Source organism: Corvus cornix, chromosome 4 (assembly GCF_000738735.6).
Source record: "Corvus cornix cornix isolate S_Up_H32 chromosome 4, ASM73873v5, whole genome shotgun sequence".
In the NCBI taxonomy this organism is placed as follows: domain Eukaryota; kingdom Metazoa; phylum Chordata; class Aves; order Passeriformes; family Corvidae; genus Corvus; species Corvus cornix.
The window spans coordinates 2,214,186-2,230,150 of NC_046334.1; the positions used below are offsets into that span (position 1 = coordinate 2,214,186).

Genomic DNA, 15,965 nt, shown 5'->3' on the forward strand with positions numbered 1-15,965 from the left:
TGGCCAGTCTCGAACAGATTTCCTCTGGGGAGAACGAGCTTGCTCTTGCATGTAGGTGAAGCCAAGTAAAAATAAATGAACCAAGGGGAAAAACAACAAGAGGGAAGCGTTTACATTTCGGCTGCTGGCGGCCCTGCGGGGCAGGGATGCTGCTCCGGCGGGAGGGCGGCGGGGCAGCAGCACTCACCTTGAGGTCGCGATGGACCACGCCCATCTGATGGCAGTGCAGCACGGCCTCCAGGATCTGCTGAATGCAATGACTGCATGCAAACACCATGGGCGCCCGTTAGTTCCAGCACCAGGCGACGGGGCGGCGGCCGAGGGCGAGGCCGGGCGTGGCTGCGCTCCCGCCCCGGCCTGCCCTGCCCCACGCCGCCCCGCTCGGGGCACGACGGCCTCAGGCTCCGCCGGGCGGTGCCCGCGCCGCCCTCAGAGACACGCGGCGGAGCGGCTGCCTTGGCTTTGGTTTGAATTTAACACCAATTTCTTTTTCCGTGACAACTTTTAAAAGAAAGAAATTTTGCCACTAATTCAAGGTCGTATTAAATATTTGGCATCCTCTGTGCTTTCTCCTCCTTCCTTACTCAGAGCATTCACAGAGGTATTAAAGAATTGTAGAAATGGTTAGAAATCGCAGCGGCCGTGGAGGTAGCCCCCAAGCCAGGTGCTCCAGGTCAATAATTAGCTCCCTGCCGCCAAATTTAGCCGGCAATTAGCGGCACTTGCCTGAGGGCTCGTCACACCTGAGCGCAGCAGCGTGCGGCCGCTCGTTCTGCTACTGCCCCCCGGGCCTCAGCACAGCAGTGGCGGTCACATCTGCAAGCTGACATACATCACAGCCAGGGGTCACCTCCCTGTGCCCACACAGCCACACGGGACAGCCCCAGCACGGCATCGGCACCTGGCACAGCGTGGGCAAAATTCAGCGTCTTCGCACGAGACAGTTTTTTGGGCAACCATTCCCCCTTTTGCCATGATGTATATTAGGCCTGTAGACTTGCAAACTGGAAAGAGGCGTCATGCATTATTGGTTGGACTGGTTGTTCAGAGGGTGAGGAGGATAGGCAAGGGAACATCGCAGACATCCCACCCTCTGCCCCTACCCAGCGGAAAGAAAACCCGAAAGTTGTTATATCCAATTGATGGGCACCAGATACTGACCTTCAGGTCTCTGTGAACTATGCCATTTAGATGACAATGATTAACACTTTCTAGAATCTGCTGTATACAATGACTGCAAAGATACAAGGGCAGAATGGAAGGGAGAACATTTTAAAGGCACATAATCACATTAAATACAAAATAAAATAAAACTTAAAAGCAAAAGGTAAAGAACAAAAACAATTTTACACCTCTTGACAAGTCTTGATTGTACTTTGAACTGGAACAACAGCTTTGTTGAATACAGAGATATTTCCAGCTCCAACACATCCAAAAACCAGAGCAAAATAAAAACCCAAAACCTAACAAAAAAAGACATTTAGCATGGAACATATGACACTTATGAGACAGAATCATCAGACTGTACTTCAATTCAGCAGTATGGAAGCTTTCTGCAGTTTCCAAAAACTGCTATAGGAAAAATAAAGTGAAGGCAGTAAAACAATTACTGGCATGTTTTGGTTTTCTTAATTTTTTGTAGTGAAGTTAACATTTCAACAAGTGCTCAAACAAGAAAATGCTCAGAAATGACATGATATACAGAAAACAAATGAAACAAAAAAAGTCAAAAGCTAGGAAAAGCAAAACATTTTTCATTTTGAATCGAATGGTTTCTTTAAAACGATTAGTAGAATAAAGCCAAGTCATTCAAAAAGGTGGCATGCATTTTCATTTAAAATAGTGTCCAGCTCTAGTTTAGTTAGGAGTCAACTCAGGAAGTGAAAATCCACATTTAAAATTTAGACAAATGTTTTAGTTTGGTGCTTCCAGTAACTGAACTAGCACCTATTTTTCCATGCCCAGGTTTGCAAGTTTTGGCCAGTCTATGATGCCAAAAAGCACAACTAAAATATTCATCTTTTAGAGCACTGGAACTTTTTCAGATTTTTTTTTGGCACTACAAGACCTTATAATTTTTTTTTAAAGACATCTTTGTGGCACAAGTGAGTAACGGTAAGTAATACAGAGTAGTCAAGATGCTGCTCATCCAAAAGGTTTTGACCATGGAACTCAGAAGGAATGGTCATAAATCAGTAACTGGAGCCCAAGCCTGAAAACCCTTTCTTAGGCAAGTAGTTCACAACTCACTGCACTGTTTGAGTACAGACTACTGGCGTGAGCAAGGGCTTGCAGGAGCAGACCAGTGTGACAGTCTTGGGAGAGGCATCCACAGAGAACAGGAACTATTTCTAGAGGGATATACACACACACACACACACACACGATATATTTTATATATATATATATATGGATATACATATATATATTTATATAAAAATACACAAAATACAGAGATGCATCATAACTAGATATTTCACTTATTTGGTCAAATTTTTACTGAATATATAAAATGTGTATATATATTCTATATATATACACACATATATATGCACAGCCCCTTCCAATATGTCATAATTCTAGAACAGGAAAAAATCATCACTGCAATTTTTCCTTATAATTCCCAACTACCTTAAAAACACACAAGGACACCATATACTGGCCTTTGGCATCAATATTAGAAATTTGCTTCAATCGCAGCAGGAAAAAATGATCTGAAATTTTTTTTAACATAGCTCCTCTTCTTTCACCCCACCTAAATCCCTAATGCTGGTTTTTTTCCTACAGGGTGTTTTGCTATGTGCTGTTCTGTATTTAAATGTCTAAAGCAATGATGTTTCTACCATTCCTACAGATGCAGTAAGAGCAAAAACAGTGGAAGCTTCCTAATACTCAGAGTAACTTCTTGTCTGTTCATTATTATCCAACCACTGTTGTTTGGAACACTTAATTCTTTCCAGTCATCTCTCAATTAATTCCAAATGTAAAGGCATAATTTAAAGTTATATGTACTAAATACGTATCATTGAGGGGGTGTGTTTTTAAACACACAAAAACATAAGGATTCTTTAAATTTACTTCAAGAGCAATTTCTGTGAAGAGTGTGATGGTAGAACATACTGTCTTTAAAGTAACTGACCACAACGTTTAAGATTATTAATTTTATGAGAATATTTAAGATTTATTATTATATGAGGACAAACATGAGATAAGTGGTCCTGATACTTTATGCAAGAAAATATGATAATTGTCAACTTATTCTTCAAGTTTTTCAACAAGCACTTGCAGAAAATTGCCAGAGATTTCATATTTGAGCTCAGACTATGAGATGCACAGTGTAATTGCTTATTGCTGGAACACAACAAAAATTTTCAAATAGGAAAAGGAAGTTAGCACTTCTAGACCGAGAACAAAATTCATATTTAATGCAAAATTCTTTTAAGACCAACTTATGCTTCAACCTTTCATCAGCAAATGTAAGAATCCATGGAGGAGCTACTTGAACTGTTATGTCCAGTTTGCAGAGGAAAAAATGGGTAACATTTTAACAAACTGAGATCCATTTTCAGCTTTTTCAGATCTGCAGACACCAAGACTTCCCGTGAGTTCTCCACCATGCAGTCGTGAGCTCAAACTGCCCAACTGTGTCCTTCCAAGTCTAAGAGAACTCCTGGAGAAATCCTAGAGTCTCAGACTGGGCTAAGGAAACTGATGCCAAACACCAGGATATATTTAAGTAACTATCCTAGAATTATCAAAGGCAACATTAGAAAAACAAATTACTTACCTGGCATCTGCTTCGCTATAATATTCTCTTGCAACTATATCTTCAAACAATTCACCTCCAGTGACTCTGTTACAAAAAGCAAGATGGGGAAAAGGAGATTTCAGAAGTGAAAATGCACATCTTAAATTAACTTGACAAGGAGAAGTCAGAGGGGAGTAAGTGAAATATTTGTACAGAAATGCAAGAGGTTTTGCAGCAAGGTGCAGGAACTAAAGTGGAAGGTTTGTCCGTCCAAATCATTACATGAATAAAATGAATATGGTGGAAGTGCAATCAGAAAGAGAAAATAAAAACTAAGGGTGGCAGCGTATTGGGCAAGATGCCAGACATCAGGTATGGATGTCAAAAGGAAGGAGTAAAACTACAAGGATAAAGGGAAGTGACCAGCAAGGAAAATTGTGGCTGAAGTTCAGAACAGTTCAGGATAATTTGAAAACTGCAAAGATAAGAAATGCTAAAATACAACCATGTTAAAAAAGGAAAAGGGCCTTTCAGTGTAGGTCAAATCACAACAGAGGTGTACCCAGGTGCCAGAGGGGCTGGCTTTTTGTGCTTTGGCCAGAAAGAGCGTTACTGAGTTGGAAGGGAAGTATCAGTAGAAGCGGGGTACCTTAAACAGTTTAACAGCAGATTTTTCCTAGAAAATTTCCATTCATCTTTGTGGAGAAAGTAGGAATAGCTTAATTAAAGTACCACTTAAGTTAAGTACAAGGGAAGAACTGCACAATCCTAGGGCCAGTAACAGAAGTGGCTGTGCATCATTGCATACCCAGGAGCTCATTGGACCACCAGTGGTTTAATGGTAGAAAGTGATTAAAAAGAAATAAAACTGTTTTGATATCCCAAAAATCACAGTCCAGAATGAGCCCTGAGCAGGATGCTGCCACAATCTTGGATTGCATCTGAAATAGGGTGAGAGCAATGTCCTCAAGTGCAGCAGTAAAATCCCTCCTCATATTGTACCAGTTCTGGTCACTCATGCTCAGAAAAGGGAACTGGAAGAGCGGCATGAACAGAGAAATTGTTACCAGGCTACCCCGTCACTCACTCATCAGATCTCTTCAGAGATGCAAACCCCGTTTAGCTTGGCAAAACAAAGGTTAAGAGGGATGAAAATAAATACTGAAGAGAAGCATAAGCCTGACTCTCCCTACAGGAGAGTTGTAAGAGATAATATTGGTACAAAAGTACATGAGCATACAATACCTATGAGTGAATATAAGGTTAAAATCAGGAGAAGAGTTCAAGCAGTCTTTGTAAGATGAAGATTAATGAGCTTTTCAATAATATCATAAAACTTGTCTGCCTGTGTCACAAGAGTGGACTCACAGCACAGGAAGACCCTTCCTGTAACATTTCTGTTCCATGGTGTAGGCTGACAGACTTGCACAGCTATGTGCAATTCTTCACATAAACAGGCGCTTACATAAATAATTCCTAGACGAGAATGAGAGATCAATGTTTGTATTTCATTACTGGTTACGAATGCAGATATTAGCACATTATATTCCCAGTGAATTCCCAAACATAAAAGCTTCAGTGGGCAACAAAATACTTAAAGATTGAGATGCTTAAAAATCTATACTACAGTGAACACAATTATTGTTGAATACAATTAAGTTTATTAGGATTAAAAAATTAAAGGTGATAATACTTGGAATGCTCAGAACTGTAACAGTCACTTGCAAACTGCTGTACTAAGAGTTCATTGAGGATCCCAGTTTTCAGTCACATTAGATGATGACAGAAATGCCCTTCTCAACTAGCAGCACTGCTCCTTTCTTTGAGAAGGCCAGTTCAAGAACTTCATTTTCATGATTTCATTTATAGTTGGGTTACACCATCCTTTTTCTGGGTTTACACTGACTGACTCTCAACATAGAGACTTCCAGGTAGCAGAACGCTATTTTGTACAAAAGTCTGCAGTAAAATCTGGAGGAGGTAAAGTGGTTTGTTGCCTAATTTGTATTCTCTTTCTTTTTGTCTTCTACCTTCCAGAGACTGGCTTTGGTTTGATTGATGCATATTTTGACAGTCTTGCATAACTCCTTTTTGCATATATATTTGTCTGCCACAGTTCTGGTAAAGAGGAATAATTCTCACTCTGTGATGAAAGAAAAAACAAAGCATCCTTTGATCTTACTCTTCCCTAAAACACTTATTTTTGATCCAAGACAAAGAAAGAAAACAGGAAGCTTTAGTCATCAAAGTGCCTTTCACAGTGGAAGAGAATACCAAATTGATGTTTGTTCTTCTCCGGCACAGAGGGAAGAAGGGGATATGAAATCTTACTTGCTGACACTAAACATTTGCTTGGTAGGCACAACCATTGTTAAATGACGAAAAGATTAAAGCAGGAACAGAGCAGGTGAATTTCACTGACAACCAAACAGACAGTCAGCAATTCCCATGCTCTGTCACTCTGAAGGATACCTTAGGAATAGCTCTCCCAAGACAGCTAAATGGCCACAATGAAGGAAGGGAGGGCAGCGCAGAGCAGGGCATGAGGAGAGGCCAGAACCCACCTGCACATTCTGGGCAAACCACAACAGCCGTGCTCATGGCCTTGGCTCACTGAGTGTCCCTGAGCAAGGTGCCCCTGCAGCAATAAAGGTCACGGGCATCACAGTGTAGGACAGCCCACAGGTCCCAGGAAGCCACTCACAAACGACTTTGGCCCTTCACTACAAAGCTACGTGAACAGGTGCCAGGGTACTGTCGCCCTGCAGGATGCAAACAGGAATGGATCTCAATGCTCTTCTGACACAGATATGTACCTGGATCCTGGGACGTTGTATTTCATGGCAGGCCATTCATTATATAAGCTGTAGTAACTTTCAGTAACCTAAAAGCCACTGGTTCTTACAAATTGCTACGGTTGTTTTGTGATTTTTCAGAAGAGCATACTAAAGTGGCAACAAGTAAAGCACATGGGTTTGTTTACACAGAAGAGTTACAAGCAGCACCAAGGCCCTCTGCACCACTTTCAGAAAAACGCTGGTTTATGTTTACAAATATAAGAGAATAATTAAAAGGAACGCACAAATTAGCACAGACAGCTAAACCAGCCTCTGCTGATGATCACACTGGTGTGGTTTCTGCCTAGCTTACATTTGTTTCTTCAATTGCCTTCATAATGGAGCTGGGAGGAGGAATCTAACAGCAGCCACAGAATTTTTACATTTATCTGTAGCCTTTCTACTTCTGAAAGAGAGGTTCAGGCACTTACCTGAGCCTAACACTGCTTTGCAAATTAGGCTATTTTTTTGTATTTTCTGTTTATTCTACACAGTATGGTCCCTGCACTTAGAATACTAAAAGCAAGGCCAGGATTCTTAATGTACCAATTGTTGCATCTCATCAAGCGCATTAAAACGGGAGACACTGAAAATAGAGAATCTCATTGACTTGCACAAGAGAGTCTTCAAGTGCTACAGCTGTTTCCATTCAGATACAGCAATTAATACTGACAGAATTGATTGGATTTGAACTCATCTAACATCATTAACACTGAAGACAGTCTCATTCGTGCTTAGCAACTGAAATGGTCCAACAGACGCAAATCCTGACTGCAGCTGCCTTAACCAATAGGGAAGGGGAGCAAAAACTTCATGAAGTCCATTATTAAATTCATGAAGTTCATTGTTCAATACCCATTTTCCACATGGATTTCCAGAGACTCCCACCTTCCCATTTGACACCAGAATTGTTCACCCAAATGCACGTCTGTAACAGAGTACATTAAACACTGTTTCTTTCTCTGGATAAAAGCACAGCTATGCTTGAGGTATACAAGTGAAGCAAGAGGCTGCAGACATCTCTATGGCATTTAATCCAAAGAGATTATTAGAAATTCAAAATAGAGAGTAACAATGATTATTCTTTTCTATCCACAGAAAGGGCAGTCTTCCCCATCACTCTCTTACGTGGGATGCAGTCTGCAAGAAATTTCTGAAGAAACAGTCGTACCAAATCCCACACAGTCTGAAAGAAATCATTAAGAAAATGACATGATGGCATGTGTGGGTGGAGTGACAGTGTTACACCACAGTCAGGCTCCTGCTGAATAAAAACTAAATAAAGAAAAGCAGGTTCTTGGCCTCCGTGTTCAAGAAGTGCATACGGTACCTTTTTATCGTGGCAGCTCTTTTATATACTTGTCAACAGGGCAGTAACCACATGTTTTTAACTGCAATAAAAGGTGAAGTTTCACTAATAAATAATATTAGTGAGCATTAAAGCAATGATTTCTTAATCTGAATGTGAAAAATTAACTGTGAACAGGCATTCTCAGTAATTTGGCAAAAGTTCCTCAAGAATGCAACCTGTTGCTTCTCCAAAGACAACGATCAGTAAGCAAAGTGACTGCCTCTGCCATTTAGACATTTTCTTTTTTGCAAAATAAGTAATTTTTACAAAGCCTTCAAACCACATATTCAAAACATAAAAGCTTTATATAAATATTTGAGGCTGTTGTTTGTCCTGAATGGGACTGTCAGGGAACAGAGGAAGTTCCAGCCAATGCAGAACACTTCCTGTGGAATCCAGTTTTTGGCCAAGGCAGTATCTTTGGGTTAGGCATTAATGTTTTATTGCAGAACACAAGCTTCTATTTGCTCCTTTTACTATCGAGATCTAGATACTGTTATCTACAACTTTGAAATTGTTCAAATGTTCTAGTTCACATCACAATCATAACCCCCTGAGATAAGTCTGGCTTTACATATTAAATTTAAGGCAGACATGGACTAACTGCAATTATAGTAGGCCCCAGTTTCTCACAGTACAGCAGTACAACAAAAAAAAATAAATAGCCACTGGTTTTTAAAAGGGATATTGTCCCTAGAACTAAGAATTCTGCATGCACTTCTTACAAAAGTTCTGGATTAAGAAGCTTTTTCCAATTCCACATAGAAAGATTTCCTCCGTAGCCCTTAAGGAAAGAAAAGGCAAAACAAACCCCAGTGCATGTCAGAGAACAAATATGTGAGTGGTGCCCTGGAGCCATTTCCAAGCCAACGGTCACTGCACTTACCTGGGATAGACACAAATCACATACAAGCTTCTGTGGAGCCCAGTTAGGATTTGAGTCCTGAATCCCGAATGCCTTCACTGCAGACAGACTATTTAATATTTGTGTATTTCTAGTCTGAAATCTAGTGTTGAAGAAGTCTTTATAGATTTCTTTAAAAAAAGTTAAGTCAGAAAGTAAACCAGAATGTAACCTGAACATGAAAGCACACAATTGCTTGTGGAAGATCCAGGTTCTAACTTAGCCATGCTGAATGCAAATACTTCTGTTTGTATGCTTAGAAATGAGCTATTTTACATTTCTGGGGAAATAATGTATTCTCATTCTAACCAGCAAAACCACGGGGAGCCTAAGAAAGCTCTTCAGGTAGGTGGGTGGGTGTGTTGTCTGTTAAACCATAAACTGCCCTGGAAAACTTAACTGTTTAAAGAGATAATTTTACTTAAGTAACTCAGTTTTGCAATACAATTCCTAACATTCAGGTTTGTCCATATCCAAAACCATAAGCAGTAACTTTTCAAGTGAGTGGAAAAGTTTGCCCATTCCAGGAAGAATGAGGAAATCAGTTTCTCTTTTTAAGAGCGTAAGACACACAGTTCATGCTGTCACCATCCCTGCTTCCACTGAACAGCCTTATCTGGAAAAACAAGCTCCATAAAGGCACAGTCACTACATGAACAACTCGTGGGATCTTAATTCCTGAAACAAAATAGGACATCAGTAGGAAACTTCCTTTCTGTATGCTGGGAACTTCACATTCTGAATGGTGTCAAAATGAAACATTATGGAGCAGTAAAATACCAATTGGGAATAAAATACTGAAAGAATCTTTGCCTCTCTACACTCAGGCTTACCTTTTTAATGCAGCAGTGGAGATTTTCTGCAGCCAAAGTAGTGTTCCACATGCTTTTTTTAATCTTTCGTTTAGACAACTGGCTTGAAGTAAATATTTTTTTCCGAGTCTATCTTTGCTTACTTTTGGCAGGTATCACGCAACTTTTGCTTACATACCTACACTTTATATTAAAATCCACTTCACCGGTGGATTTTTAATAGTTTTTAATATGGAATCCTTACAGTGACACTTACAAATGAGTTCTTGCACATGCAAATGACCAAATGCATTCCTGTCCCTCCAGCTTTCTCCATCTATTTGTCCAGCTCATCGCACCACAACCATGCATTTATCTTGTGAGCTTGCACTTGCATCTCCAAGTTTGAACACCACATCCCCAACATGCTAAACATATGCAAAACAAATACTTACAAGTCAAAGACTAAGTAATGGAATCCTTCTTCTGATATGCTGTCATGGAGCCGCACTATGGAAAGGGGGAAGAAAACATAAACACCAGTCACCTTTTTAACGTCTTTGATGGCTGTTGTTGGTTTGGGGGAGAAGGGGGTGGTTATAATTCTACGGCAGAGCTGGTATTGCATCTCTGTGTGTTCTCAGCTGTGGGGTTTGGGGCTTTTGTTTTAAATGCCCTACCCTCAGAATTTGCCTTTTCCATAACTCTTATTTTCCTAATAAGCATACGATTTTTTTTTACATACAACTTTCTTGTCAGCAATATTACATCTTAGAAGTTGTGAACAAAGCAAGATGAGGAAAATCCCCCCACAATTAGTCACAAATTTCAGCAGAGTAACAACCTTCCAGGGCTTGTTAACAACTTCTCACATGTACCATGAAGAGTTGCAAAGACATAAATCTCCTGGCCAGTGTAAAGCATCCTATTTAAGCCCCCATGCCATGTTTACGTACCCCTCTGTGTCCAGATCTAAAGTTTTCCCTGAAAATGTGCTAGTCAGCTGCAGAATCTTCCCTTTGAATTTTAAGAATTCACACCACATCGTGGTACAACTATGAATTAAGTCCTGCGGTTTTCCTTAAATGAAAATAATTATCCTAAATTATTACTTTAAATGAAATTGCAATTTCCAAAGGTAATACAGGAAGCTTTGTCAGTAGTTTGATCCAAATAATTTCACTTATAGACGCAAATGAAAAAATCAGGGTACCCTAAAAGGGATCTGTGTTCAAAGCTGAGCTGATGAAGAAAGTGTAAAAGAAAAGAATTTTCAGATCTCCCCAGATGGTAACTTTACGTATTAATCATTTTTTATACATGACAAATAAACATGACTTTTCAACTTAATAATATTTAGCCCAGAGAAACATCTTGTGTTTACACAATACTAAAGAGAAAACCAGCTCTTGGCTGACTCAGTGTGCAGAGCTCGTGATGATTCAGAAGAGCCAAGCAGGTCTAAATCAGAGTTTGTGGTTTTGGCTGGTTCTGTATTCCAGATTAGTCCATGTTTTTATGAAGCGCCAGCCAACACCACCCCCCACCCTCCCAAAAAAACCCCAAACATCCCCAAATCAACTTTCTGTCTGGTTGGATTCTTTGAGCTGAGATTCCAATACCGCCAAACGTCTTGTTTTTAAAGCAAACCAAATGTGAGATGAGACACCACGTACCAGCTTAGAAGAGTATCCTCACACTTCTAGCTGAGGACAGAGACCCCCTAAAACATCTGGCTGTTGGGCACATTCCTTTGTACTGCAGCATCAAAGATACTACTTATGAAATAGGAGTTAGTACAGACCCTTGGGTATGTCAGATGAAACACTGCCCTAAACCTGCAGCTGGTCTGCTTTGGATATACATTTACAAAAAAGTTAAAAACTCTTTAAGCCTTAATACACAGCAAATGATACCTTTTGATAGAAAGGTCCTGTTCACGAAACAGGCTAGTAAGAACTCAAAGCATGGCTTTCTGTGAGCACTTTCTCAATTCGGAGCAGCATTCTCCTCTGTCATATCCATGTTACCAAGCAGGCCAGGATGGGAAGGGGCTTCTCGTGCTTCGGTGCCCCCCGAAGCAGGAGGTGCCCTTGCTTTGTCACTTCCTTCTCTAGAACAGGACTTGGTTCCAAGTGCCTGCAGAACAACAGATCTGTCCCTTAGGACTAGAAAGAGGCTGTTACTTGAGATGATGGGCAATGTTTTGCTCAGCCTGGGGAGCCTAATTCCTTGCTAGCCAAACTCAAGTCTGACACATCTTCAAGGGTATCTTCTTCAAGGATCACATTCTTTCTTTTCCTTTCCTCCCAAAGGAAAGGAATCACAGAAGCGAGATGGAACAAATCCTTCTCTGAATCAGGATCATATGCCCCTGATTGTTCCTGAAAGGGAAACAGGCTGAGGCAGCCAGGGAAGATGAGAGCTGCCTTTTGGCAAGTGCTTATGTTGGTGTCTTTGGTCAATCCAGGCACATGGTTATGCCTCTGAAGCGAACATGCCAAATAAACGAGGGCAGAGGAGAAGAATCTCTGGTGCAGACAAGCGTGAGTGCAGAGCAAAGGGTGCACGACAGCACAAAGGCTAATCCAGCATGGCCCAGACATTCTGCCTGCACTCAGCCTGCCATGGGAAAGACAAGGGATGCTGGGATGACAGTTTGAGAAGACACTCACTAAGTTTTAGAGGGGACACACTACAAGAAGTATTTGTGCAGTCACTGCAGACAGATACAGTTCTTCACACACACCAGGAGTCTGGCACGACAAACCAAAAGGCAACAATTACAAACATTAGTTATCCAATATAAGAACTCCCATCAGAAGCTCACACTGCCACTCCTATTTCTCCAGAGTCACAAAGCATTCAGCAGTAGTAACAGTTGCATTTATCTTTTCTGAAAGGATTTCCGTTAGACCAAATCATTATTAACTGCAGATATTTCATCAGTGCTGTTATCAAACAACACATGAGAGGGCAGAAAGGAAACTGGGGTAACTCCATTTCCTCCTGCCTGCTGTAGCCCTGTGGTCACTCTCCTGGACCACTGGGGTCCAGAGAAGGTGCTTAACAACCTCAGACAACAAAGTTGTTGCTCCTAAGTAAACCACTTGGAATGCCTGACAGGAATCCAGGGAGCTTACAGCTCTTCCTTTTGGAGAAATACTGTAAGCCCACAAAACATCAGGAATACCCCTGTTTTGGCTCCAGCACTCTTTTTCATCTGAAATACTTTCCAATCATCACACTGGAAATATCCTTATAATAATTTTAGGGAGAACTCCTATTAGCTTGATTAGCTTTCATTTAGCCATTAGTGTGGGCCAGCTCCAATCTGACTGAAAAGTAAAATGATCTCCTTTATGTGACTTTTTGTGCTGAACTGCACTATTTTATGCCTATCCCATGGAAAACAGCTTGATATAATGGCCAAATAACTTTCTGAATTTCTGCCTTTAAAGAAAAAAAAAAAAAAAAAAAAGAAAATAATAGTATTCCACGTACTTCCACTGAAAATCAAATTTTTCCAGGCAAGAAGTCAAGTCAAACAGTAGACAGAGGGAAATTCTCCATGATAAAGGTATTTAACCACATTTAAACCTATTGCCTAAAATACTTGTGTGAAACTGCTCAAGTGATCACTTAGCTCAATTTGGTACCCAAATTAGTTCATGTTACAAAGACAAATTACTGGAGAAGACCGAAGTTATGGTGCATGGTCAGCACAGCAGCTTCACAGATGTGCACCGAGGTGTCAAACTGCCAGAGTGATGCTCCTTGGGGAAAACTTTTTCCTGCAATGCCATTCATTGTGTTTATTAACAGAGCATGGAAAGGGATTAACAGCCAACGGTAAAGGCATTCATTTTCCCTTTGGTACTAAAGATTAACATCTGTGGACCCCCAAAAGCACTGATCCTGTAACTCTGTGAAGTTTGATGTCTCAAATTAGTGCACCACTAGGAAGTTAAAGGGTTCATTCATCCATAGTAGAGGTTTAAAATGGGTTTGAAAGTCACAAAAGCTTATGTAATATTTGCTGAAATATGCAAATTACTTCAAGTTTCTGCTTCCCTGCAATAGGGAAAAAGGTGCTTTCTCTCCATGTTCACTTCCGAAAGTGTATTAGAGTATTCATGCAGACCTTACATAGACCACTCTTATTGAAACAAACAAATAAACAAACACCTCAAACCAAAACCCCCATACCCTTTAAAAAATGAACTTAATTACTTAATGAAAGGAACTTCATGAAATGGCTTTATTTAACTTTGGGTGTTCTATGAATTCGTACCTGCCTGCCAGTAGGTATGGGATAAATTGCTGCATTTGAAAATAAAAAGGCAAAATAAACATCGGAAAAAAACCTCCGTCACTGAAAAGCCAAAACCTGTAAGTTTTTACTCATATTTGATCCACTCAATTTTCTATCCAAATACCTGTCTATAAGCACTTTCTGCTGTCCTGTCTCTGACAAAGAAAGGCCTGTGCTCAGCACAACGGCTTGGCTGGGAAGTGGAAGATCTGCTGTGGCTTAGCACTGTCAGGACCCACATCTCCCTGCAAAGTCACCCTTTGCCACCTTTCCTGTTCTACTGCATAAACCAAAGTGACAAGGGACAGAAAACAAAGCTACTGCTCGAACTTTACCAGAAACTCATGTGGACACCACTGCAGGTGCCATTGTACCAGTGCCAAGAACTGAGACCAAAGTCAGCATTCATCCCACAGCTTTTAACCTAGATCCCAAGGGAAATATGATGGGATCCCACGGTAAACACAATAAAACTGCATGAGGGAGCAGAACTGAGCATGCAAACTTTGTGACCCCCTGCTCAGGAGTGCTGCTGTTGGCACTGATCTGCTCCCTTCAAACAAAATGTCCTCACTGCAGCATCATTCTCGGCACCTCAGTGCTCCCTCGTGTCCCTACATCCTCTTTTGAATGTCTCCTATAAAGGGTATAAATAATCTCTGCTGAGCCACCAAAGCCCTTAAATCAGTGGTGTGTAAGAGTCACAGCTATAGCTCCCAGGCAGGGAACTTAGCATGAAAATGGAGTCTGTGCTGTCCTCACTGCTCCTTACACTCACTTTTCCTCTCAAACAACACTGCTCTGCTGAGACCATGGAAGCCTGAGGCCCTCTATAATAAAGCTCATCAGGTACAATAGAGAGAACCTGGCAGATATTAAGAGCTGTTACCTAAGAATCTGAAATATTTAGAGGCTAATCTGGTAAGATTAGTACAGTAGCAATGCTCCAGGGCAGCTGATTTTTGAACATTAAACACAGAGTAATGCTTTGCATATCTAAGAAAATAATCCTCCCCCACGCTGTCAAACGCACCAGCAGTAAAATGCAATACTTACAGTCATTAAATGACTTTATGCAAGTCAGCAGTGCTGTGTACACTATTAACAGGTTGCCTGTATTCAGCAACAGTGAATCAAAACAATATAGCTCCCAAATTCATTCAAAAGGTAACTTTTTTATAACAGTGCAAATTCATGGTTTTTTAGGGCCAAAAACTTGAGAAAAAAAATCCTATTCATCTGCATCACAAAAACTGGCATGATAAAGGATGGGAAAAATAATTAGAGAATTTAGTATTTGGAACTACTGCCTTTTTCCCCAAGGCATTGCAACAGCAAGTGTAGAGTACTGCGAACAAAATGCTGTCTATTCCAAAATCATTCATTTGTGAGCAAAAACCTCCCCCATCAAGGCCCTCACACAATAAACAACAGTATTCTGATTAAGTGCCAGTCTACTGCATGTGGAGAGGTCACTCTACCGAAGTGTTAATGTTGGCAAAAGATGCTTGCTACAGAGAAAATGAAAAATTACTTGTCAAAGTAGATAAAAGATCACATTTTGCAGCAAGACTGAGTGACTCCAGGTACTGATGTCAAAGTAGAGGGCCTCAAATTACCAGCTCTTTTGTCATGGAGAGACTCTTGCTTCATTCCTGCTGGATGAAGACCAACAGGCTTATAAAAACAAAATATCCCAAATAAAATGAACTAATTAGAAAAAGAACACAAACCCAAGAGGTATTCCAAATATATAATTCTGTGTTGGTAGTCTCTAGGGAGAGCAGTTGTGATGACTGACACTTATCTTTTTATCCCACAGGCTTTAATTGCTTTTCAGCACACCATAACACAGGTGTGTGTGCATTTATGTGTGCACACGTGCCCAGAGCAGCTCTGAGGAATTATATCCTGTATCCATGAAGTCAAAAGGAACAGCTGGAGCTACACACCTTTAATTATTCATGTATGAAAACAGCAAAATTGTATGGAGTTGTTGCGAAAAAGAACAGGGGACTA

At 40.6% G+C, this 15,965-nt stretch overlaps 1 protein-coding gene across 35 annotated transcripts in view; it reads right to left on the bottom strand.

Annotated features, from left to right (window-relative positions):
- CAMK2D (calcium/calmodulin dependent protein kinase II delta) overlaps positions 1–15,965 on the bottom strand; it is a 124,443-nt gene that overhangs the window by 43,065 nt on the left and 65,413 nt on the right. For 24 of the 35 annotated variants that reach the window (XM_039551217.1, XM_039551226.1, XM_039551228.1 and 21 more), the window contains 3 exons: positions 10,087–10,141; positions 3,788–3,853; positions 1,162–1,234 (listed from right to left, as the gene is read on the bottom strand). In XM_039551217.1, coding sequence (XP_039407151.1) covers positions 1,162–1,234; positions 3,788–3,853; positions 10,087–10,141 — 194 coding nt within the window. Of the gene's footprint in view, positions 1–187; positions 261–1,161; positions 1,235–3,787; positions 3,854–10,086; positions 10,142–15,965 lie in introns of those variants that run through there. The other 11 variants (XM_039551222.1, XM_039551225.1, XM_039551218.1 and 8 more) reach the window with 2 other exon arrangements.